Genomic DNA, 26,334 nt, shown 5'->3' with positions numbered 1-26,334 from the left:
GTCTTAGAAATATATCACACTCAAAGCAACAGAGCTCCAGAGAGGGGCCAATAACTCAGAGGGGAACAAGCTCACCTGGTGAGTCGACTGCTTGGCCTGCCGGCTCCCCCACCGCACGCACTTGCTTCTGCGGTTATTACCGAGTGACTGTCTTCGAGATGCGGCCGAAGCGCCATCTACAGCTGGCATCAGGCCAAGCGTGTAACCCTGGAGACAGGCCACTACCTGCGACTAGGGTGCAAGGGATGGAGGTGCTTTCTTAGCCGACAACAGGCCGGCTATTGTCTTGGGAGAAGAAAATATACCCGCCTTGAGGGGCGGCTACGGTTTTCTAACAGCAGCGACACTCAGCAAAGGGAAAAGATCACTGATCAGGGCAGGGAAAGTACTCTGAGACCAGAGTAAGTCCAGGACACACGGGATGGAGTCGACAGTGAAGCTGCTCCTGAGTCCAAACGCTTTTATTTTTAAAACTTGATAAAAATGTACTCAATTACATTTCATACAGTAATAATTAGTGAGCTTTGTCCCAAAAAGGTTATGTTTTAAGTCTCTGTAAAAATAACAAAAGCTTTATCCCTCAGTCTCTGGTCAGTAAGAAAGGAAGAAAACCTTGCTAGAAATAACAATAAATAATTTCACACAAAAGGCCAGGTGACATAAGAATAGTATATTAATATATTTTCTTTGTATTTACAATAAATCCATTTGTTAATACTGTGATAGAAAAAATAATCAGTCCACATTATGCAGTAGAAACAGGCTTTGCAGATGAGCATAGCTCCCACAGTAAAAACACACAAGGATTTCTCCCGCAGCTAAAGCACTTTTCCACATGACAGTCCTGGGTGAGAGTTAAAGGGACAGAGTACTTTTCGTCCTAGAACCCAGGAATTGAGGGTACCATTCAGCAAGCAGCAAACAGCTGTTCAGTTTTTCCAGGACTGTTTAAATATGCTAGTTACCATATGAGAATTTTTTTTGAGATATAAAAAGTAAAAACACTAAATTGGGAAACTGCAGTCATCAAAAGCAGCCCCAAACAAAAAAGCCATTAACAGAAATAAAACAAGGCATTCTTATGTATCATGCATAAAAAGGATAATTACATAATACATATTTTAACAACAGCCTAATAAATAAATGAGGTAAATTTTACAGTCATTGGAACAAATAAACTATATTCAACCTCTTAAGTGCTGTACTGCCACTGCTTGTTTCGAAATGTAAAGTAATATAATTCATGTAACCCTACAAACTGTGAACTCTCAAAGGTTTGCTCTTTGGATCCCCTTTGAGATCACAGAGGGGCTGCCTAACAAAGTACCATCTGAATATAAACGACCAACACCAACACGATACAATCACCATGTAATTACCACTTTGTATGTGCACAGTGGGAACACTGTGAAAGTTAGAAAAAAAGATGAAAATAGACTGGTCAGAATTTTAAATTTCAGACTAATCCATGATAATCCAGAACAGAAGATAAAAATTCACTCAACAGATATAACTCGACACTTTTCCAAATTCAGCAGTCCACTAAGATGCAGCTGCCAAACAAACCTATCACCTCAAAGGTAAAGAGAGGAAGAAAGGTGCAGCTCTTGAGCTTTGGCTCTTCAGCTCACGCTCTCAAAGTCGCCTGACGACAGAACAGTAACACGGTGTCTTCGCTTTTCTATTTGCGTTTCCTACTTTAGCTATTAGTACAGAATAGAAACATATTAAATGATCAGGTCAAGGGTAAGCACGTACGGCCAGTCCACAGAACATTTTAAGTTGAGTTAATCAGTCGGGCCAAGAACTTCCTGCCAGGCCGCTACGCTTCTCCTCTACAGCCGCCCCTGGCAAAGGAACTCAGGAGATGGCCGTGACTACTGACGGCTCTCTGCAGGGTATGCCAACTCCACCTTTACTTTCTTCTCTCCTTTGCCACTTAAATGCATCATGTTAACCATCTGATAAGAAATTTTACTTTACAAACTCCTTGTTTCAATGACTAGAGAAGTGATTTTAACACAGAAACCTGCCAATTCTGAGATGAGGACAACGACGACGACAGGAAAACTAAAAACCAGATGATTATTCACTCAAATTTCTGCTTCAGCTTTTTTTGGAAGATGGCTGGCAGAATAGAAAGCAGAGCCAAGACCATGAGAACAAACACCGAGTTCCAGGAAACCGCCTCCCCCGCAGTTGTGAGCTGGTACAGTGTTGTTCCCGCCTTAATCGCAACAAAGGAGGGAGGTGCAACTCCTAAAAAATAAAAACATGGCAAAAAAACAATTATTTTTTAAAATAAAATTCTGTGTGTAAAAAATTTCTTTTTTGTCCCTTTTCTTTTTAGGGCCACACCTGTGGCACATGGAAGTTCCCAGGCCAGGGGTCACAGCCACAGCTATGCAGGAGTCGAGCGTACACCACAGCTTGCAGCAAGGCAGGACCCTTAACCCACTGAGCGAGGCCAGGGATGAACCTGCATCCTCATGGATACTACGTTAGGGTCTCAACCTGTTGAGCCGCAATGGGAACTCCTCTATGAGTATAAAATTTCTTCTAAGAATACAGTCAGTCACATTTTGGAAATTCTAAAGCTCCTCAGATTTATTTCCATATAAAAAATTCAATCTTTCAGAGTTCTTTTGTGGCACAGCAGGTTAAGGATCCAGGGTTGTCTCTGCAGCAGCTCCAGTCAGTTGTTCTGAGACACAAGTTCAATCCTCAGCCCAGTGGAGTGGGTTAAGGATCTGGTGTTGCTGCAGCTGTGGCACAGGCTATAGCTGCAGCTTGGATTCGATCCTTGGCCCAGGAACTTCCATATGCCACAAGTTCGGCAAAAAACAAGACAAAACAAAAACAAAGATAATGAATTTAAAAGTCTAAGGGAAGTTCCCAGAAAATAATTTTATAAAATTTATCAACAGCCTTAAAAAAATAATGTGCTATGACCCACCAATTTCAACTTTAAGAAATATTAATGTACCATGAGCAAAGACCACGTCTCAAGGTTGTTCATCAAAGCATTATAATAATAAAAACCTGGAAATACTCTAAGTCTTTGAAAATAAGTCAGAGTAAATGCTCATTCACCCTGGATAAAAACGAGTGGCAGGAGATATTCAGAAATGGAATGATAGCAGTTCCTGTTGTAGCTAAGCGGGTGAAGGACTTGACGTGGTCTCTGTGAGGATGTGGGTTTGATCCCTGGCCTGGCTCAGTGGGTTAAGGATCTGGTGTAAGCTGGGGTATATGCGGCTCAGACCCAGTATTGCTGCGGCTGTGGCACAGGCTGCACCTGCAGCTTTGATTCAACCCCTGGACCTGGAACTTGGTTCAGCTGTAAAAAGAAAAAGGGGGGGGGATGGAAAGATACTCAAAAATACATGGGTAAAAAGAGCAGTTCATACAACATGGTGGAACAACCACATTTTATTAAAAACCAGAATAAACTGAAAAAAGTACTTTAGCCAAGTCTGAAGTTAACTTTAGCTCTAGGTATTTCATCTGTAAAATAAAGAGACAGGTATAAAATTCTCTCTTCTGATTCTATAAATTTAACATGCTTTTACAAAATCCAAAATTAATCCTGCTAAATTTTTTCCCCAGTTTTACTGAGAATTAGCTAAGATTTTTAAGTTTGTCTATGAATCTTTCTATAGGTAGTAATAAAAACTATTAACTCAAAGCTTGAATTTAACAGACACGCAATACCTGAGGAATCTGTGCATTTTGCTGCTGTCTAAACAATTCAAATTAAATTTGCAAGTAGAATATTCTTACTAAACAACTATCAGAATTTATAAAATACATAAGTGGGAGTTCCCGCTGTGGTGCAGCAGAAACAAATCTGACTAGGATCCATGAGGACACAGGTTCAATCCCTGACCTCGCTCAGTGGGTTGAAGATGTGGCGTTGCTGTGAGCTGTGGTGTAGGTCACAGACACGGCTTGGAGCTGACATTGCTGCAGCTGTGATGTAGGCTGCTGGTTTTCGCTCCAATTTGACCCCTAGCCTGGGAACTTTCATATGCCATGGGTGTGGCCCCAAAAAGCAAAATGTGTGTGTGTGTGAAAGAATCTTTATGTCCACTGATTAATTTCCAAATTAAGTGCAGGCTCCTTGAAAATAAGAACCGTTTGCTGAGCCTTCCTTCCCCCGTACTTTTGGTAATGCCCATAATACTATGTCAATAAAAAGAAAAATAGGATCGATTTTCTACTGAAAATTGAAGTTCAATATTTCAGTACTTGATTACAAGACAAAAGAGAAGTTATTCAAAGGCATCTTTGTCTCTTTATCTCTGCTGAGAGAGCTGCTCAATTCTGCATGATTGAAAAACATTCACTGCTCAGAGTTCCCGCGTGGCTCAGTGGTTAACACATCTGACTAGAAACCATGAGGACGCACGTTCCATCCCTGGCCTTGCTCTGCGGGTTAAGGATCTGGCATTGCCCTGAGCTGCGGTGTAGGTCGCAGATGCAGCTCGGATCTGGCGTTGCTGTGACTCTGGTGTAGACCAGGGGCTACAGCTCCAATTAGACCCCTAGCCTGGGAACCTCCATATGCTGCGGGTGCGGTCCTCAAAAGACAAAAAATAAATAAATACAAAATAAAAAACATCCAGTGCTCTTACTTTTAAAAAGTAACAAAAAATATTTAAATCAACACAACCAACAAACATCTCTGAGCAACTATTTACATAGGCCAGGCTCTGTGGCCACCATTTACACACAGTGCTGGCATGTCGGTAAAGAGCACAAAAACCTGGCCTAGCCGTCTCCGTCAAACGCGTTCTAACAGCCTGAGAACTAGAGGCCTTACCTAGAAAAGTGCCAATAAAAAAAACTTTCAGCGGCACGTTTATCACAGGAGACGTAATATTAATAAACCAATTAGGCAGAAACGGTGTTATTCTCAAAAATATGATGTAGTTAATGAGATGCTCTCTATGACGTTCAACCTGTCACAAGAAAAAACAAATGAGGATCAAGATAAGGTCCGTCCTGAAAACAAACTGCTTAACATAGAACACCTTACTTCAAATCCTTATAAACCTAAAAAGGCAAAATTAAATGTATAACTATATGTAAGATACATAGCAAATGACCGACTTTTTAATGCTTTTAACTTCCTATATGTAAAGGGCTAGTATAGCACAGTAAGAGACCTTGCCTCCAAGAGTTCCTGTTGTGGCTCAGAGGTAATGAACCCGGACTAGTATCCATGAGGAGGTGGGTTCAATCCCTGGCCTCACTTGGGTTAAAGAATCCAGTGTTGCCGTGAGCTGTGGTGTAGGTCACAGCCATGGCTCAGATCCCGAGTTACTATGGCTGTGGTGTAGGCTGGTGGCTACAGCCCTGATTTGAGCCCTAGCCTAGGAACTTCCATATGGCACAGGGGGACCTAAAAAGACAAAAGCAAAAAACCGTTTTTGTGATTATAATGAACTTTACGTGAGTGAGTTCATTCATCACTGATAAACGAGATTAAACAAGCCCACAGAAACATCCGGCCCATTAAAGAAGAGCGCCATCTGCAGCGAACTCTCTGGATCTTCTTTTACAGATAGTCATTATCATTTTAAGCAGGATGCTTGATTTCTGTGAGTTTCCTAATCCGTTTAAAAAAAGAGGTAAGGTAGGATGATTTCTAAAATTCTTCTGATTCTTCATAAAAACAGATTTTTCTTAGCAACACTATGCTAGTAGAGCTAACGTCTTTGTGGAGGTCCTGACGGAAGATTTCTGCCCGCTGATGAAATGCATTAAAAAGTTGGCTGGTGCAGGTTTTTCGGAGACCACTGACCGCGCGGTGTATCAACATAAACCAGCTGAGGTGTCTAAGCACGGGGGTGTCTTTACGTCGGCCCTCTGACGTCTCTGCTCTACTGAACTTACCAGGAATGAAGCATTACCAGTTACTCTTCTACATACAAAACCTTCCTATCTCAAAGTATTAACATTCATTATTTGCCTACCACTTGATTTTATTTTGCTCAAAAGATCATTTTTATTAAAGCCCCGAGTCTGAGTTAATGTACACAGGGATTATACAAACTGACTTCTTAAGCAGCCAAAGTGTTCCGAGATAATTTAAAAGCACATGTTTACCTGCTGTGACCATTTCACTGCTTTCTCTGTTAGGTATTTGTACACCACTGGCCTCCCAACTAAATAGGAGAGCATATAGCAGAAGGAGGCACCGAGTCCAGAACACTAGAAAACAACAAGAAGTCATGAGCATTGTCCTTGTCCATCGTACTCATACGGACGTAATCGCCTACAGCAAAGCTCAACTAGCCCCTTCTGTGGGTGTATGGGGAGGAGACTCTGCACGATGACATCTCCTGTGCAGAGAACAAGAATCCACCCAGGCCTTCCTCTCACCAAATTATTATTATTATTACTTTTTTTCGTTTGTTTGGTCTTTCTGCCTTTTCTAGGGCCGCTCCCGAGGCATATGGAGGTTGCCAGGCTAGAGGTCGAATTAGAGCTGTAGCCGCTGGCCTGCACCAGGGCCACAGCAACATGGGATCCGAGCCGCGTCTGTGACCTACACCACAGCTCACGGCAACACTGGATCCTTAACCTACTGAGCAAGGTCAGGGACTGAACCCACAACCTCATGGTTCCTAGTTGGATTCATTAACCACTGCGCCATGACGGGAACTCCTATTATTATTACTTTTAAAGCAAGAGAGACTCGTTAAGTTATCAGAGGGGCACCGGCTGAGCTCAAGATGGCACCAGCCTCTTTAACCAAATTATAACTAAAATGAGGCCAGCTACAACAAACCTGCACTTGTGATTAAACTTAGTGATGATATCCAAATAGTTAATGTTAGCCTTGAGCTTATGAATAAAACCTCAAGAGCTAGTATTTTTTCAATTGCTACACTTGAAAATACCACCCTCAGCCTGGGATCTCACTCACTGTGCCCACCGACATTCTTGGACTATTGAAGTTACAAAACACTACAGGCAGCAAAGGCTAAAACATAACCTATACATGCAATTCAGTGTGTCATACCCATGTTCAAGAAAAAAACAAACTATAAATCTCCTAAAGTAATATCTTAACAGACATTACTTTAACGCTAAAGGCCCCTTAAAACGAGTAACTGGAGGCTTCCAGAGACTCTTGGGACTAGGATGCCTCATCGTTCCCATCATTCTATTTGAAGGTATTTTTTCCCCCAGCCTCCCAGTTTCATTTTATATACTTACCAAACAAACAAGAAATAAGGCCAGTGGGAAGGGATAAAGAAACCCTGAGAGTATGCTGAGGAATATAGAGCCCGGAATAGCAAATGTTTGCAAGCTGTTAACTTCTAAGTTAAGGATTAAAACATAATTAAATTAATTTTTAAATGACAAATCCAACAATCCAGAAAAAGAATCAAATATAGAAGTTGTCACGTTAATAAGATTATATCCATATTTCAGTATTAAAAAATTAAGTAAAATTACATCCAAAGTTTAAAAATACATGACTCCTCAGTTGTTAATAGACAGCTTTAAGCTTAACTTTTACCAACATTATCATAAATCAATGCTGATTAGAGTGTGTTACTAAGAGAAAAACCAAGACAGATACCCAACATGTACCAGACAGAGAGGAACTGGGTACTCTGTGGGGAGAAGAAGGGAGAAAAAATGAAAAAAGAGAACAAAAACGTCTTCAATCTTTTAAATAATATGCTTCTCTAATGCTTTTAGGAAACAATATTTGTGTGGAAATACAGGTACATGTACATATAAGGATCCAGCATTGTCATGAGCTGTGATGTAGGCTGCAGACATGGCTTGGATCTGGCGTTGCTGTGGCTGTGGTGTAGGCTGGCAGCTGTAGCTCTCATTTGACCCCTAGCCTGGGAACCTCCATATGCTGCAAGTGCGACCCTAAAAAAAAAAAGCAAAAAAAAAAAAAAAAAAAAGTTACTGTTTCCAACATAACCTTTTTTTTTGGCTTGCAGCATGCAGGGACTTGATGAGAAATCTCAGTTCCCAGACCAAGGACTGAACTGGGGCTGCGGCAGTGAAAGCAGCAAATCCTAACCACTAGACCACCAGGGAACTCCCTAACTTTTAGACATTTACCTGAACTTACTACTCATTAAAAAAAAGGAATTCCCATTGTGGCTCAGCAGTAAAGAACCTGACTAGTATTCATGAGGATGCAGGTTTGATCCCTAGCCCTGCTAAGTGGGTTAAGGATCTGGCATTGCCATGAGCTGCGGGGTAGGCCGCAGACGTGACCTGGACATGGCGTTGGTGTGGCTGTGGCTGGCAGCTATAGCTCCAACTGGATCCCATGCCGTGGGTGTGGCCCTAAAAAAAAAGATAAGGAGTTCCCGTTGTGGCTCAGTAGCTTAAGAACCTGAAGCTCTCCTCCCACGCTCAAGCCTGGGATTTCTAACCTTCTGCTACCCACTCTCGCCTCATTTTTCTTTGATGAATTCAGCCACTTCCATGTATGTGGAAATACATACAGCTTCAAGTATATGGCCATATATACCGATAACTCTGAATTCTCTATTTCCTTTTCTTTTCTTTTTTCTTCTTTTTTTGCTCTGACTGTGGCATATGGAAGTTCCTTGCCAGGTACTGAACCCATGCCAACTACTAAGCAACCCAAGCCCGCTGCACTGACAACACCTGATCTTTAACCTGCTGAGCCACCAAGCAATTCCCTGAAAATCCTGGTTCTTAATGTCATAGGCATAATTAGCTATTTGCTTTACATACTATTAAATATATATAAAAAAATATTGGTATTATTCTGAAAAATTTTTTTTTTTTACATATTTAAAAATTCCAGAAGTTCCCACTGTGGCACCTCAGGTTAAGAATCTGGTGTTGTCTCTGAAGTGGCTCAAGTTGCTGCTGTCACATGGGTGCAACTCCTGGCCCAGGAACTTCAACATGCCATAGGCATGGCCAAAAGAAAATTTTTTTTCCAGAACAATGTAACAACTGAAAACAGTTTAAGATTTCTTTCAAATCTTTTTTGTCCTTAAGATTTATCCCATGGAGTTCCCGTCGTGGCACAGTGGTTAATGAATCCGACTAGGAACCGTGAGGTTGAGGGTTCGATCCCTGGCCTTGCTCAGTGGGTTAAGGATCTGGCGTTGCCGTGAGCTGTGGTGTAGGTTGCAGACACGGCTTGGATCCCGCATTGCTGTGGCTCTGGCGTAGGCCGGTGGCTACAGCTCCGATTCAACCCCTAGCCTGGGAACCTCCATATGCCATGGGAGTGGCCCAAGAAATGGCAAAAAGACAAAAAAAAGATTTATCCCAAAGGTGCACACAGTCAAATTACTGTTTTCAAGGAAACAATGTGAAATAATTCCTTTAGATAGTCAAATCCCCACAAACTTAATATACTGTTACATTTGCTTCATTTTGCTTAAGATTCTTTAATTTTTAAAAATTCTGCTAGGAGTTCCCTGGTGACCTAGTGGCTTAACGATCTGGCATTGTCACTGCTGTGGTGTAGGTTTCATCCCTGGCATGCTGCAGGTGCAGCCCAAAAATAAAATTCTGTTGAAAGATACAGAAAATTTACCACCTTAACCATTTTTAGGACCATGGTTTAGTAGCATAAAGTACTATTACACTGCTGTGCCAGCAACCTCCAGAACTCTTTTCATCTTGCAAAACTGAAACCCTATTCCCATGAAATAACATTCCCTAGTCCCTTCCCGCCAAGTCCCTGAAAACCACCCTCTTTCTACTTTCAGTCTGGACCTAAGGCACAGCAGTGACAATGCTGGACACTTCACCTGCTGTGCCACAAGAGAGCGAACATTAGACATTATCACACTGGGTCAAGTGAGTCAGACAGAGAAAGACAAATATCATGATACCACTTAGATGTGGAATCTAATAAAAAATGATACAAGACGGAGTTCCCGTTGTGGCTCAGTGATTAACAAATCCGATTAGGAACCATGAGGTTGTGGGTTCAATCCCTGGCCTCAGTGGTTAAGGATTCAGCACTGCCGTGAGCTGTGGTGTAGGTCGCAGACATGGCTTGGATCCCGAGTTGCTGTGGCTGTGGTGTAGGCCGGTGGCTACAGCTCTGATTTGACCCCTAGCCTGGGAACCTCCATATACTGCAGGTGTGGCCCTAGAAAGACAAAGTGACAAAAAAAAAAAAAAAGGATACAAGAGAACTTATTTATAAAACAAATAAATTCACAGATTTAGAAACCAATCTTACTGTTCCCCTAGGGGAGACCACTGCGGGAAGGGAGGAACTGGGAGGTTGGGAAAAACATACATACACTACTGCATAAAAGAGATGATTAACGAGAATCCACTGTACAGCTCAGGGGATCTATTCACTAGTTTGTAATAACCTAACCTCTATTCACTAGTTTGTAATAACCTCTATGGGAGAAAAGCATGGAGACACATAGAAGCTGATTCATTGTGCTGTACAACTCAAACTAATAGGACGCTGTAAGTCCACTATACACCACAAACACTTTCTTAAAAAACAATTAACTAATAAAATAATCCTAAATAAAATTATTATCTTGAATAATACAAAGGAAAGGAAAATGTTTATAAGTGAAATAAGCAGAAAACAGAAGAACTGGTAATAAATATTCAGAAATAATAAAAGAGTTGGAGAGAGGATGAAAGTGAAAAATTTTCATTTTCATTTTTTAACATTTTATTTAATCATATACTGTATTAATTTTTAAAAGGAAAAATAGTTATGCACAACTGAGCAGCAGATCTCTTAAAGCATTTTTCTTAAACTAGAAAACATTCTTCAGTTAAAAGGATACAAAATATATGTAGCGAAATATGCTACAAGTACTTGTACATAAAAGGTGTCCTTGTATTTGGATAAAACTTTTCCTAGAGCCTTGGCATCATCCATATCTCTGGGAACCTTCATATTCACTCTTTCTTCTCTGAAGAAATAAAATTAAAGAGAAAAAAGTTTTAAGTAGAAATTTGCCAAGATAATTCATATCAAAGACAAGTTCAAAACATGAAGTTTTATCCAAAATGATTTGACGCCTTGATCTGTAATATGTTGAACATAAATTCACAACATTTAAGTTCAAAGGTCTCTAAATTATTTGTTTTTTGATGCTTTAATATAATTGCATGAGATGTGTCATCCATATGAAAATTCAGGGTGACCCAAATTAAAGGTTAAAAAGCATTTGCTCCAACACTGGAGTAAATTTTGAATTAGGAAATGAACCACTGATGTCAGCATATTTACAACAGCGAACACCATTTTGGGAGATCCTCATGATAAGCTGACGTCAATGAATTACAACTGACCCTAAGCGAAAATTTTAATGAATTTACAGTTTACATCTTACCCCAACTCAAAGTTCAGATAAAAACACTTTCCACCTTCTATTAATTTTACTTTATATTTGGTGCCTTGTTCGGAACTGAACGTTCTGTTTATAAAAGCCTCAAATAATCACCCTGTGTTTAACATGTATTACACCCATTTGTTTACATGATAAAATTTAACTTTGCTGAACAATGATAGAATGCTGTTTAAGTCCCCAAAAAATGGCAAGTAACTTAAAATGGGTTTTCTCATTTATAAATTTTAAAACTAAAAAAGCTCTTTATAGGGGTGTGCATGCATCTCATACACAGAGAGAAAGAAGCAAAATGTAAGATTCCTAATGGCACCTACTGCATAAAGGTGTTTCAATTCTTAGAGCAGACTGGGAGCAAAACAACCTTAATCTACACTCCATCTTCTTTCCCTCTTTCAGCCAGCTCTTATTTTTTCTTTTTCAGCCGCCCTCAAGGCACATGAGAGTTCCGGGGTCAGGCTTATGCAAGTTCCTGGGCCTGGGATAGAATCCGAGCCACAGCTGTGGCAATGCGGGATCCTTAACCCACTGCACTGGGCCAGGGACTGAATCAGTGGCTGCAGAGAAACAAGCTAGACCATTAACCCACTGTGCCACAGCAGAAACTCTTCAGTCAGCCCTCTGTTTCCTACTCATCAAAATGAGAAAGGATCTAAAATGAAATCAGGGGAGTTCCCATTGTGGCTCAGTGGTTAATGAATCCGACTAGGAACCATGAGGTTTTGGGTTCAATCCCTGGCCTTGCTCAGTGGGTTAAGGATCCGCCGTTGCCATGAGCTGTGGTGTAGGTCACAGATGTGGCTCGGATCTGGCATTGCTGTGGCTCTGGCATAGGCCGGCGGCTACAGCTCCAATTAGACCCCTAGCCTGGGAAACTTCCATATGCCGCGGGAGCGGCCCCAGAAAAGACAGAAAGACAAAAATAAATAAATAAATAAAATGAAATCATACTAAAATTAACATGACAATATGACACGCTCCTCCCAAGGCATTTACAAGGTATAGGAAAGTATTACAGTAAAAATGAAAGCCCTGGTGCTAAAAGCTGGACTCCTTTGAAGGGCAAACTGAAGTCCAGCCACAGAGTGGATGCACGCCCAGGCCCCTCCCCCCCGGGACTCCAGACTGCTGTTCAAAGACGTCCCAGCGCTGCCTGCATCTGGATGGAGTTGTTTCCCCAATTTGGTTATGTATCAACCTCTATCTTTTACCATTCTTTCTTAATTAGTAAGCTGTAGACTTTTTTTTTTTTTTTTTGCCATTTTCTTGGGCCGCTCCTGCGGCATATGGAGGTTCCCAGGCTAGGCGTCGAATTGGACCTGCAGCCACCAGTCTACACCAGAGCCACAGCAACGCGGGATCCAAGCCGAGTCTGCGACCCACACCATAGCTCACATCAACACCGGATCCTTAACCCACTGAGCAGGCCAGGGATCGAACCCACAACCTCTTGGTTCCTGGTCGGATTCGTTAACCACGAAGCGAACTCCTGTGGTCTTTTGTTAATTCAAAAAACTCTCTAATTTTTGCTTAACTAAGTGCAGAGTGGTTATTTTGCCAGCAAATCCTACAAACCTTGAGACCAAAGTAAGGCCTTCGGCAAAACAAGCATAAAGGATTTTCAGACAAAAACTAAGGGAGTTGATTACCACTAGCCTGGACTTAAAATAAATAGTAAAGGAAATTCTTCAAGCTAAAAAAAAAAAAATGTGCTAATTAGTAACAGAAAAACAGATGAAAATGTAAAACTAACTGGTAAAGGGAAATAGTTAAATTTAGAATAATCTTACAACGATTGTTGGTAAGTCACTCATAATTTAAAGTATTAAAAGATAAAAGTATGGAGTTCCTGTCATGGCTCAGAAGAAACGAGATCTGATTAGCATCCGTGAGGATGCGGGATCGATCCCTGGCCTAACTCAGGGGGTTAAGGATCCCCTGTTGCCATGAGCTGTGGTGTAGGTTGCAGACGTGGCCTGGATCTGGTGTTGCTGTGCCTATGGCGTAGGCCACAGCTCCAGCTCCGATTTGACCTCAAGCCTGGGAACCTCCATATGCTGTGGGTTTGGCCCTAAAAAAGACAAAAAAAAAGATAAAAGTATTAAAATTACTAGAAGTACAGTAATTTGTTAATAGATACACAATGTAAAAAGATGTCAATTATGTCATAAAAATATCAAATGTAGGAGAGCCATGTAAAATGTAGTTTTTGTTGTGCTTGAAGTAAAGCTGTCATTAGATTAAATTAACCTGTTATGAGTATCAGATGCTTCATGGTATAAACAAAGGAGAAAACTACAGTCGACGCCTAAAAGAGAGAGGAAAGGCATCAAAGCACCGCAACACAGGAAATCATCAAATCCCAAAGGAAAGAGAGTAAGACAGCAACGCAGGACCGTCAAAGCAACCAGAAAACCATGAACGAAACGAAAACAGTAATTCCATAATTTAAATTTTCTAAGAGAGTAGAAATTAAATGTTCTCATTAAAAAGAAGTTTAACTATAAAACTTCAAGCATAAGGAAGAGTTAATGAAAAAATTTTCTTACTTATTTATTTCCGTGTTTGAGTAAGATTTTATTTTTTTAATGAAAGAAATTCAGAGGCAATAGGAATTTCCTGATATGCTGAAACTACACTGTCCTGGTGGAGAGTCTATCCACATTTTAGTAGTCTCTGATGTAACCTATGATTAACCAAGGGTGTTATTACTGTGGTTAAATAACCCTGAGATAATTTGTCCTCATAAGGTAAGTTTCAGGTCCATAATATCCTCCCTAAAAATTCAAAAAGTTCTGGAGTTCCCGTCATGGCACAGTGGTTAACGAATCCGACTAGGAACCATGAGGTTGCGGGTTCGGTCCCTGGCCTTGCTCAGTGGGTTAACGATCTGGCGTTGCCGTGAGCTGTGGTGTAGGTTGCAGACGCGGCTCGGATCCCGTGTTGCTGTGGCTCTGGCGTAGGCCGGAGACTACAGCTCCGATTCGACCCCTAGCCTGGGAACCTCCATACGCCGCGGGAGCAGCCCAAGAAATAGCAAAAAGACAAAAAAAAAAAAAAAAAAAAAAGTTAGCTGGCACGATTAAGTCAGGCAGAGAAAGACAAATATCACATGAGATCACGAATATGTGGAATCTTATAACAAATGCTTCCAAAAATGATGCAAAAGAACTTATTCACAAAAAAAAAAAAATTTCAAAATGTTCTGGAGTTCCTACTGTGGTGCGGTGGGACTGGTGGTGTCTTGGGAGCCCTGGGACACAGGTTCGATTCCCGGCCTGGCACACTGCATTAAGGATCTGGCATTGCTGCAGTTGCAGCTGCAGCGCAGGTCACAATTGTGGCTCAGATCTGATACCTGGCCTGGGAACTCCACATGCAGTAGAGGAGCCAAAAAAGAGAAAAAAAAATTCAGAAAGTTCTACAACCCAAAAGTTCTTTGTAATTTTTCAGTAAAAATTGACCCTATCTATATTGAATTATTTTTAGGCTTTTATGATACAGGTTTCTCTGCAAAAATATTAATGTATTAGATTACGGGATGCTGCCCTGGATGCCAATGGAGGTACTACACAATACACAGTATCTATGCCATGTTACCTTCCCAAAATAGAAAAGTTTTAAATTCTGAAACACATTCACCTCCAAGGTTCTGGCTAAGAAATTGTGGTTGTATACTAGACAGACAAGTCTTTTTACAAGGTGAAAGGTACCTATTCAAACCATATCATTTCTATAAAACAGGGAAGAGAAAAAGAATTAAAAGAGATGTGATGAGGAAGGAAATGGATGAACAGAAGAAGACAAAAATTGATTACAAGGAAAAGGAGGAAGGGGAAATACAGGGATGGAAAAAAAGAAGAGAAAGCAAAGAAAACGAATGTCAGTATTTTCCAAACTCTAAGTCAATATCTATTACAAACTGTGAGATAAATTTACTTGGTCACTACTAGCACTAAAAAATACAATGCAATACGTTTATTAATGTGATTTATTTACAAATGTTATTTATTAATGAAAAGTAGTTATGATTTTAAAAACTGTTTGAAAGCTATTAGAAAGATGCCTTAATTAGAGAAGCAGAGCTAGGAAAACTTTGCACAGAAAATCAGGAGACAGGTCTGGAAGGAGGGATTTAAATAACTGTCAGTAAGAACTTGCTACAAGCCATGAGAGTTGATGTACCGCCACTATGACAGTTCTGGTGCTTAAAATTATTTTAACTTTTAATCCACTTTCATCTCTATAAATGCTAGACATTTCCCCTTTCTTTTAGGATACTTACTCACTAAGCTGAGGAAAATTTTTATATACCAAAAACATAACAAAAGCTGAAGATAAGAAAATGGACACCAGTATAAGAAGAGACATTCTTGCTGACCCAGCTTCTGCACAGGCTCTCTCTGAAAGGAAAAAAAGAAGTGATAATTAAGACACAGGAAGACAGAATTCCAAGCCAACAAACCAGTTCCTTCAGAGGTTTTGCTCCCAAGAAACTGTTCACATTTTTTGGCCAAAATACTTGTAACATTAAATTTTAAGTACTTCCCTATTTATTTTTTTCTTCTTTTCACAGCCACACAGGGAAGTCCCCAGGCCGAGGGTTGAATCGGAGCTGCAGCTGAGCCTTTCCCCACAGTCACAGCGACACCGGATCAAGGCCACATCTGGGATCTGTGCCACAGCTTGAGGCAACGCAGATCCTTAACCCACTAGCAAGGCAGAGGATCCAACCCGCATCCTCACAGAGACAACAGGTGGGTCTTTAACCTGCTGAACCACAACAGGAACCCCAAAGTACTACTGTATTTAATGTTTATTAACTGGGAATGGTTCTTTTCCGGGAGATACCCATTTTACAAGCACTGGGGAAAAAAAAATTTGTAGCATTGATTTGTTGATAAGCCAAAGGGGAAAAGAGGGTATTCCGCCAAATGCTATCACCGGCTTTCCATTTTATTCTACAGTGGGAACTGACAGCACAGGCAGAATGGTCTCTCAGGAAAAATGAGGTACTTTGGCGACTGCTCCAACTGTCCTAAGACTCCTGAGATTTGCTAATGCTTCTGTCAATGTTATACTTTCTCTTTGCAACATGGGCTTCAGAATAGTTAACCCCAAGTTTGGGTGGCTGTGACTCCAAGAATGGGACAATATGTTTGTGTTCTCCAATAAGATAATCTTAATGTTATTTTAAAAATTATGTGCATAGGAGTTCCTGCCGTGGCTCAGCGGTAATGAACCCACCTAGTATCCTTGAGGTCTCAGGTTCCATCCCTGGTCGTGAGCTCTGGTGTTAGGTCGCAGATTCAGCTTGGACCCAGCGTTGCTGTGGCTGTGGTGTAGGCCGGCAGATACAGCTCCGATTCGACCCCTAGCCTGGGAACCTCCATAGGCTGAGGATGCAGCCCTAAAAAGAACACACAAAAAATTATATGCATATAGCACAGGGAACTCTGGTCATTATTCTGTAATAACTATATGGGAAAAGAACCCGAAAAAGGCTGTATGTATGTCTATAATTGAATCACTTTCCTGTATACCCAAAACTAACACAACATTGTAAATCAACTATACCTCAATTAAAAAATTAAAATTAAAAAACAAATCTTAAAAAAAAATTATGCAAGGAGTTCTCCTGTGGTGCAGTGTTTCAAGGACTTGATGCTGTCACTGCTGTAGCCTGGGTTGCTGCTGTGGTGTGGATTCGATCTCCAACCTGGGAACTTTTGCAGGCTGTAAATGCAGCCAAAAAAATTACATGCAAGATGAAAGCATAAAATGAGATCCAGGACACCACAAGCAGTGGAGTGAGCAGGGCTGTTTTTACTGGAAGAAGTCAACAGTGAGGAGGCTGAGACACTTCCGTAGTCTCGCTGGGGAAGAGGCAGGAGTGGCTGTTCCATTTGCGCCATCTCCACTTACCATCATCCCCTGTCCATACTGACAGCACTGAGGGGTTAACATATAGATACCTATACTATCATTAGGACTTATTCTTTTTTTTTTTTTTTTTTTTGCTTTTTAGGGCTGCACCCGAGGAATATGGAGGTTCCCAGGCCAGGGGTCCAATCAGAGCTGCAGCTGCTGGCCTACCCCACAGCCACAGCAACACAGGATCTGAGTCACATCTGTGACCTACACCAAAGCTCACAGCAACACCGGGATCCTTTTTTTTTTTTTTTGTCTTTTTGTTATTTCTTTGGGCCGCTCCCGCGGCATATGGAGGTTCCCAGGCTAGGGGTCTAATCGGAGCTGTAGCCACTGGCCTACGCCAGAGCCACAGCAACACGGGATCCGAGCCGCGTCTGCAACCTACACCACAGCTCACGACAACGCCGGATCGTTAACCCACTGAGCAAGGGCAGGGACCGAACCCGCAACCTCATGGTTCCTAGTCGGATTTGTTAAGCACTGCGCCACGACGGGAACTCCAACGCCGGGATCCTTAACCCACTGAGCAGGGCCAGGGATCGAACCCGAGTCCTCATGGATGCTAGTCGGGTTTGTTAACCACTGAGCCATGACAGAAACTCCTATAATTACGACTTCCTATTTTCAGTTCCATGCCCCTCCCTCTCCTAACTTAATGCCTATGTAGCTTTCATATACGCCTTTACGAAACATCCTAAATGAAATCATAGGACTGCCTGGACTCCATTAATTTAGGGAATCGTTCTTCAGGAACATTTGTAAAGCGTATTAGGTGTTTCTGTTTGCTCTCCGAATGTTCCTTTTCTATGGTCCTGTCACCCTCCCTGTCTCCCCCATCCCTCAAAGACGCTAACCTCATGGGCCCTATTCTCACTGTGTGATTCCAATACGCTACCCTCCAGAACCCCAAAGGCTAACTGGCCTAAGGATGACCCTCGAAGAAACAATTCATTATTGGCTGATCAAATTCTTTTTTTTTTTTTTTTTTGCCACTGAATTGTTCACTTAATTTATGTATTTCTGGCCCCACCTGCAGCATGCACAAGTTCGAGGCCAGGGAATGAACCTGCACCACAGCAGTGAGAGGAGCCACAGCACTGACAATGCTGGATCTCTAACCCACTGTGCCACAAGGAACTCCCTTACACACTTTAAAATGGTTAATTTTCTGTAGTATGAATTTTACCTCAATTTAAAAAAAAAGAAGAAGAAGGAGTTCCTGTCGTGGCTCAGCAGAAACAATTCTGGGAGTTCCCGTCGTGGCGCAGTGGTTAACGAATCCGACTAGGAACCATGAGGTTGCGGGTTCGGTCCCTGCCCTTGCTCAGTGGGTTAACGATCCGGCGTTGTCGTGAGCTGTGGTGTAGGTTGCAGACGCGGCTCGGATCCCGCGTTGCTGTGGCTCTGGCGTAGGCCGGTGGCTCCAGCTCCGATTCAACCCCTAGCCTGGGAACCTCCATATGCCGCGGGAGCGGCCCAAGAAATAGCAACAACAACAACAACAACAACAACAAAAGAAACAATTCTGACTAGCATCCATGAGGACGCAGGTTCGATCCCTGGCCTTCCTCAGTGGGTTAAGGATCCAGTGTTGCCATGAGCTGTGGTGTAGGTGGAAGACACAGCTTGGATCTCGCATTGCTGTGCCTATGCTGTAGGCTGGAAGCTGCAACTTCCATTCAACCCCTGGCCTGGGAACCTCCATATGCCATGGGTGTGGCATATGGCCTAAAAAGCAAAAAAAAAAAAAGAAAGAAAATTGGATCGTGGCACCTTCCCTGCTTAGAACCTCCCAAAGGCTTCACAATACAATAAAAATAATGCCTAAATTCCCTCCCTGCAAGACCCTGGGGATCTGGGCTTTGTCCAAATTTTCTCTTAAGAATTCATACCCAGAAAAAGAGACACTCTTATCAAAGCAGTGGTGGATCCTGATTGAAGCCAAAAGATCAAACAGCAAAGGCCAGAGTCAAAGGACATAGCAAGGCAAAGACATGTACTAGAAAAATGTGAGAGGAGAGGTTAGATGCTTTTTTTCCCCTTTGGCTGTGCCTGTGGCATGTGGAAGTTCCCGGACCAGGGACTGAACCCTCACCACATCAGGCACTGTAGTGGTGACAGCAGATCCTTAATCTGCTGAGCCACAGGGGAACTCTTAAGAGGAGAGGCTGGAACAGAAACCCAGAGAACAGAAATGGAAGATACTGTTAAACTGCTTGTTGATTTCGAATTTTCCACTTCCCTTGAAGCCCGGCTAGAATTCATTTCTTGCTCCTGGATACCAGTGAGATTGTCTCATATTCTTAAAACGACCTCCCTTTTTATTTGTACTCATTTAAAGTGACTTGTGTTCCTTTCAACCAAAAAAGTTTTAACTAAGTAAAACCTCATTTTATGCCTTATCTCTCCACGGCAGTTTTATGTATGTTACATCTGAATTAGTTGAATTTTACTAAATTTGATGCTGAAGTTAGAGTCTGTGAACTACATGAATAGGCTTCGCCTAGGAGCATGTCAGAAATAGGGATTCCTCAGGCCAACATCCCAGACCCACTAGATTAGAATTTGCATCTTAATAAACGACTCAGGGGACGGCATATTAAAGAAGCAGCAATCTGGCCTACGCTACCTATTTTTTGGTTAAGTAATAGAGGCCCAAGGAGATTGTGCTATCAATTTTTAAAAAAGTCTTAAGCAACAAAATAGTGTGAAGTATATCTCCAAAGCACTTTAATAACCATTAACAATCAACTCATAATTTCTACAAAACAACTGCTTAGATTAATCCTTTAATATACTAAATATAAATTATACTTGTTTATGAAAGCATGCTTTTTAAAAGACAGTGTTTATTGAGTTCTAGTATGTGAACCATGAAGTTAAAAAAATTTTTTTGGCCACATCCATGGCATATGGAAGTTCTGGGGCCAGGAATCAAACCTGTGCCTTAGCAGCGACCAGAGCTGCTGCAGAGACAACGCCGGATCCTTAACCTGCTGCACCACAGTGGGAACTCCCAGAGTCCTATTACTTCTGAAAGATAGACTGCTTCTAAGTCGATCTGGAATTAACTTGCCCAGCCCTCACTTTTCACTTACTTTTCTGCTAGAATCAGGCTCAGAGTACAAAGACTGATACAAATAATTTAATATTTTGGCATCTTTTAAACTCTTCAAGGAGTTCCCGCTGTGGCTCAGCAGGTTGAGAACCCAACTAGTATCCATGATGAGGAAGTGGGTTTAATACCTGGCCTTGCTCAATGGGTTAAGGATCCAGCACTGCTGCAAGCTGCAGTGTAGGTTGCAGATGCAGCTTGGATCCCACGCTGCTGTGGCTGTGGCGAAGGCCAGCCACTGCAGCTCCAATTCCACCCCTAGCCCGGGAACTTCCATATGCCGCAGATGCAGCCCTAAAAAGAAAAGAAATAAATAAAAAACTCTTTGAAACCATTAGTTTTGAGGTTTTTTTCATCGTGTAGATAGTAGATATATGTGAACAGAATGAATGGATGATCCCCCCCCCCTTTTTAGGGCCACACCTGCAGTATATGGAAGTTCCCAGGCTAGGGGTCGAATTGGAGCTGCAGTTGCCGGCCTACACCACAGCCATGGTGACATGGGATCCCTGCCATCTGCAACCTACACCGCAGCCTGCAGCCATGCTGGATCCCTGGATCCTTAACCCACTGAGCAAGGCCAGGGATTGAACCCACATCCTCATGGATACTAGTCGGGTTCTTAACCTGCTGAGCCATGAAGGGAGCTCCTCCTCTCCTTCCTTAGAACATCTCTTTAGGACTTTGACTATGCAAGGAATGCACTCAAATGTAAAGCTGGGTAGGACTATCTGCTGAGCATTCATTATGTACGAAACATTTTGCTCAATCTGCTCCTAAGAAGCTGATACCATCATCAGCCAGACTCCCAAGCAATGGCAAAAAGGGGGTTTGAGTTCATAGGAAAATGAGATTACTGCACTGGAGGACAGCAAGATTCATAGAGCAGGTAGAAATTTAATAAAGACTAAAAGATGAGTTTACAGTCTTCTAACCTGTAGCATAGCTAAACATAAGCTTAAAGATTTCAACAGGTGAAAGTCCTCAAATTAAAAATTAAATAAGACATTTATCAGGTTAGCGCTAAAATTTAACTAATATTTTTCTTCCCATTATTATTTCACCAGTCCTAAGTAAGAGGTCTGAGGGGAGAAAGGTGTCAGACATTTAACTGGACCAGAGAACACCACTCTGAGTCTTCTCTGCGTAACATCTTTCTGACTTGCTATTTATCTTACAGCTGGATGATGAAATACATAGACATCTGGTGAACAAAATTTACCTCCAGCTTTAACGGTACCTGTTTTTTCACTCCCTAGAAGGAAAACTTTTGTAAGCATTGTACTCAACACAGTGTAAACAAACGAAAACAGATGATAATGCAATAAAACTAAACGATAGTCAGTTCTAAAGTTCTCCATTCTTTCACATAAACCCGGAAATACGGAGGGCTGCTTATTATGATTCAAGAATTCTTCTCAGGTATAATTCAAGTAAATCCAAAGGCTAGCACATAATTCACTTAGAGTTGTGAACAGAGATAAAAATTAAAAACCTTGTTTTAATGATGCTTCAACACCTAGACACGAAGCATACCTATCACACCAAGCCTCCTTCCAACAGCATTATACACATGCTATTCAGCATGCAGATCTGCCCACCGACAGTGCTTTGCACTTGCTCACCTCTAACCCTTCCATCATGCTAATCCCCATGCTCAATTAGGCCATTATCTGCTTTCCAACCTCCCTCCAGGCCAAAGGTTCCGCTAGACAAAGTCAATCACCCACTCCCTTGGCCTAAACAAGTTCACTGGTTTTCTATTTCAGTTACGGTTATCACTTACTATCAATTAAGGTTATAACAATAATCCTTTCACAGTACTCTCCATAAGGGCTATTTCAAGTCTCTTGAGCCCTTAATTCTACTTCCCACTACTCTCAACCAGTGAGGCTGCCTCCACACTTTAGTGAGCTTCCCAATCTCAACCTCAAGGTCTGTTCAGGAAAATACCTCCTCCTGCCCTTTCCCCTTCTCTCTCTATGAAATGCCAACACACTTTCTTCCATACCTTGCCCTCAGAATAACCTCTTCTCCATTCACCTAATCTCTTCCATTCTTCCCACTAACAAGCACTTTCCCGCACACATATCTATCCTGAAAAACCAATCTGAGAGGAATTTATTACCAAGTTCAACCAATACTATCTTCTAAGAGCAGTGAAACCAACTTCAAACAGTATTTCTCAAATATCTTTGGATGCATTCCACAATAAACAATGTATTTTATATCATGATCTGATGATACACACAAAATACATACAACTGAAAAATACAATTCAAGGAATACTCACCCCCTACTACATGCTAAGAATGCTATTTTCTCTTCCACTTTTTAAAATGGCTCATGATTAACCATCAAATTCATTTCACTCGGCTCACAAGGGAGTGACCTACGTATTTTAAAATGTGGCCCTAGGAGTCCTCGTAAATCAAATGGTAGTAAAAGATGAGCAGGGCAAAGAACACAAAAAAACATAAAACACTTGGTCCGGGCACCTTGGCACACAGATTGGGTCAAGCACCTCTCAAGTTTACCCACCCATTCTCATCATGCAAGAATCACTTTCAGTGTTACTGCCTTGCTCAAGTCATCAGTGGTCCCCAGGGTGGGCCTCAGATGTCAGACTAGAGTCAAGGCAAGGAACCCACTAAGTGTACCAAACTGCACGTAAGGTATAGGACATTTCAAAGGTACATGCAATAACTACCTGTCAAAGTTACACAGATTTATCAGTTAATAAAAACACAAATTTAAAGTGTTATGGAATTTATAGAAACATTCTATCACTGTGTACTTCTCAAAAGTTACTCAATTTTTTTTCTCCAAAACCTTTTTTTTTTTTTTTTTTTGTCTTTTTGTCTTTTTAGGGCCGCACTTGCAGCATATGGAGGTTCCCAGGCTAAAAGGGTCTAATTGGAGCTGTAGCTGCCGGCCTATGCCAGAGCCACAGCAACGTGGGATCCGAGCCGCATCTGCAACTTACACCCCAGCTCACAGCAACACTGGATCCTTAACCCACTGAGCAAGGCCAGGGATCGAATCCGCAACCTCAAGGTTCCTAGTTGGATTCGTTGACCACTGAGCCATGACAGGAACTCCAAAACCTATCCTTTTTTGACTGCCAAGTTACCACCTACAATTAACAAAAACTGTTCTTCATACCTTGGAAAATTGGCTGCTAAGTGATTACTGATGCTATCACATCACCAGCCAGGTAATGTAAACCCTGCCATGCAAGGGCGCCACAAAGTCTATTGCCCAAGAAGAGAATTTCTAACACTAAGTAAAAAAAGAGACAGAATAGAGAAAGACAAAGGAAAAGAAAAAGAAAAAACCAAAAATCATTAATAAAGAAGATGGATTAAAAAAATTCCTTTGCCTATAGACTTAAAGCCCTTTATACTGACACCATTTTAACTAAGGCCAAAGTTACCTCCTTCTACCACTCACTGGAAATCCTCCACTCCTGACAAGTTTATGCCTCTCTCTCTTTTTTGGCTGCACCCATAGCACGTGGAAGTCCCCGGGCCAGGGATCAAACCCTCATCACAGCAGCAATGCTCGAGCAGGTGCAGTGACATTGCCAGATCCTTAATATCCTTAATTCACTGCAGACACAAAGGAACTCCCAAGTTTATCTCTTCATAGACACACACAAAAGGTTAACACTAATCTTCAGGCCTCATGTTTCCCCACCCAGTATCCCTTCCTGTTCTCTCTACTCATTTAAACCCTACTTCTCTGGGAAGGCCTGCCTTCACGTCTCTTCCCTGTCTTCCTACAGGTCTACAGTCCACAGACGCCACCTGACAGCATCATAAAAATAATGGTGTCTAATGTGTTGTTCTAATGATAAAATAAGATGCAACAGTGTAAAGGCATTTTGGGGATTTCAGGGTCTTTTCTTTTTTTGGCTGAACCCACACCATATGAAAGTTCCTGGGCCGGCAGAGATTGAACAGGAACCGAAGCTGTGCAACAGGGGATGTGCAACCCACTTCGCTGGGCTCAGGATCCAACCTGCATCTCCGCAGTGACCTGAGCCGCTGCAGCTGGATCCTCAACCCACTGTGCCACAGCATAACTCTTCAAGGTTTAGGATTAAAAAAAAAAAAAAAAGTAATACAACAAGTTACTGCTATCCCAATCCAAATGATAATCTTTAAGGATGTCCTATCTGGAAAATACTTTTTCAGGAAACCCTTGGATTACTGTCACTCTCAGTTGCTGCATCTTCAAGGCTCTTGTCATTTAGAGTGGATTTATACTTTGACAATTCATTTCTGGGTTTTGAAGTTATCTGGCTCTACTGTCTATAAGGCTGAAAAGCATCCAAATATATAAAGCTGAAAGACCCAAATCAAACTGGGGACATTTTAAATTATCTGAAGATAAAATATCATTTCCTGCACGACACCACTTAAATGTTTCATGCATTTTACATTTGATTCAAGAAACTTCAGCTGAATGGTAAACATTATCTCCACACCACGTATAAATATATCTTTAAAGAGGACAATACTTTATGGTTGACACAATATTGCTAGACACTCTTAAAAGACCCTTCCTCTACCCATCACTAGTGGAAGAACACATCACTGTGAGCAAACTGCGGACAACTTAATGGCCATTTGTTAGGATCTCCCCAAGCTTATGGCCTTTGAAAGCATTTAAAGAGCTTAATCACTTCAACTGCTGAAAAGCAGGAAACTTCTATGCCTAGATGGAATTAACACATTCAAGGTACACATTCTGCTTAAAATAATATTTAAAGCCCTGAGAAATGCCAGGATGGCAGTGGGGGGACACACACACACACAAAAACAAACCTCGAGAACAAGAGATCTTAGCTTAAAAAGTAATTACTAACATTTATTTAGCCTTCACTTCGCATAAGCCAAACATTACACTAAACCTTTTACATGAATTATTTTGTTTAATTCATGCACCACTCTTAAGTAGATACTATCATCATCCCCGCTGCACAGTTCGGACACTGACCTTTTGAGCTTTTGAAGGATAACAAGCACAAAGTCATAAAAGTGGTAGCGCAGGGACTCAAACCCAAGTATTCCTGCCACCTGGAAGTGGCACCTGGACGTCATTACACACTTGCTTTTAGCCACTACTTAACCAGTCTGGCTTGGTGCCCTCTTGCAAGTCATATATCCACGCTGGGCCTCAGTTTCCTCATCTGCAAAAGTAAAGCAACGAAGGCCGACGTTCCTGCCCGCACTGCCTCGCTTCAATATCATCCACCTTACAATCTCCCTGAGCGTCAACAAGCCGGTGTCATGCCTGTAGAAGGCATGAATTCAACTGAAAAAGGACTTACGAAGCTGCTAGGACGGCCTCGTGGTGCGAAGGGCCGCAGCCCAGGTCCCCCACGCCCTCTGCCCCGGCGCCTGGGTACCACCAGGCCGCCTCTGCGTCCGCGAATGCCTGGGACCGGCTGTGGTCCCTCCTCCTCCGAAGCCCTCCGCTCACTGCCCCCGGGCCAGCCCCAGCTCTCGCGTCCAGGTCTACTCACCCTTTAGGCGGTCTCCGCCGCCCGGGGCCGAGGGGCCCCGCGTCCCTGCCGCCTTGTCCCCCGCGGGGGTCGCGTGGAGTGCCCCCGTTTGCGATCTTTCGACGACTCCGCCTTTCGTCATGGCTGCGGCGGGGAAGGGGGAGGCAGCGGGCAGACGCCGCGCCCTTAACAACCGCACTCCGCCGAGGGCGCCTTCCAACAGCCAGGGGCACAGGCGCAGCCGCTTCCGGGGCGACCACCTCACCTGAGACGACCTCGGCCCGGCGAGCACAGTGACGCGGCGCCGAGAGCCGCAGCGCCCACTCGCACTAGCCCCGCCCCGCCCCGCCCCCGAGCCTCGCGCGCTCGCGCCGGCCCAGTGACCGCGAGACGAGGCCGCT

At 42.4% G+C, this 26,334-nt stretch overlaps 1 protein-coding gene across 3 annotated transcripts; it reads right to left on the bottom strand.

Moving 5' to 3' along the window:
* Window positions 444–26,284, bottom strand: TMEM41B (transmembrane protein 41B). 3 transcript variants are annotated; one of them, XM_021062249.1, is made up of 7 exons: window positions 25,955–26,284; window positions 15,658–15,775; window positions 8,263–8,334; window positions 7,601–7,634; window positions 6,115–6,219; window positions 4,826–4,964; window positions 444–2,259 (listed from the first exon to the last, which is right to left on the bottom strand). In XM_021062249.1, exons 1-7 carry the CDS (start codon window positions 26,073–26,075, stop codon window positions 2,090–2,092), a joined length of 759 nt encoding a protein of 252 aa, XP_020917908.1. In that variant the 5' UTR covers window positions 26,076–26,284; the 3' UTR covers window positions 444–2,089. The 3 variants fall into 3 exon arrangements, with proteins under 3 accessions (XP_020917908.1, XP_003129438.1, XP_020917909.1); XM_003129390.5 differs by lacking the exons at window positions 7,601–7,634; window positions 8,263–8,334 and adding exons at window positions 7,231–7,324; window positions 10,806–10,934 and having other exon boundaries at window positions 25,955–26,280; XM_021062250.1 differs by lacking the exon at window positions 8,263–8,334 and having other exon boundaries at window positions 25,955–26,282.

The sequence above is a fragment of the Sus scrofa genome, chromosome 9 (assembly GCF_000003025.6).
Source record: "Sus scrofa isolate TJ Tabasco breed Duroc chromosome 9, Sscrofa11.1, whole genome shotgun sequence".
Lineage (NCBI taxonomy): Eukaryota > Metazoa > Chordata > Mammalia > Artiodactyla > Suidae > Sus > Sus scrofa.
The sequence above is the reverse complement of the archived record's forward strand: the minus strand, read 5'-3'. Positions and strand labels throughout refer to the sequence as shown.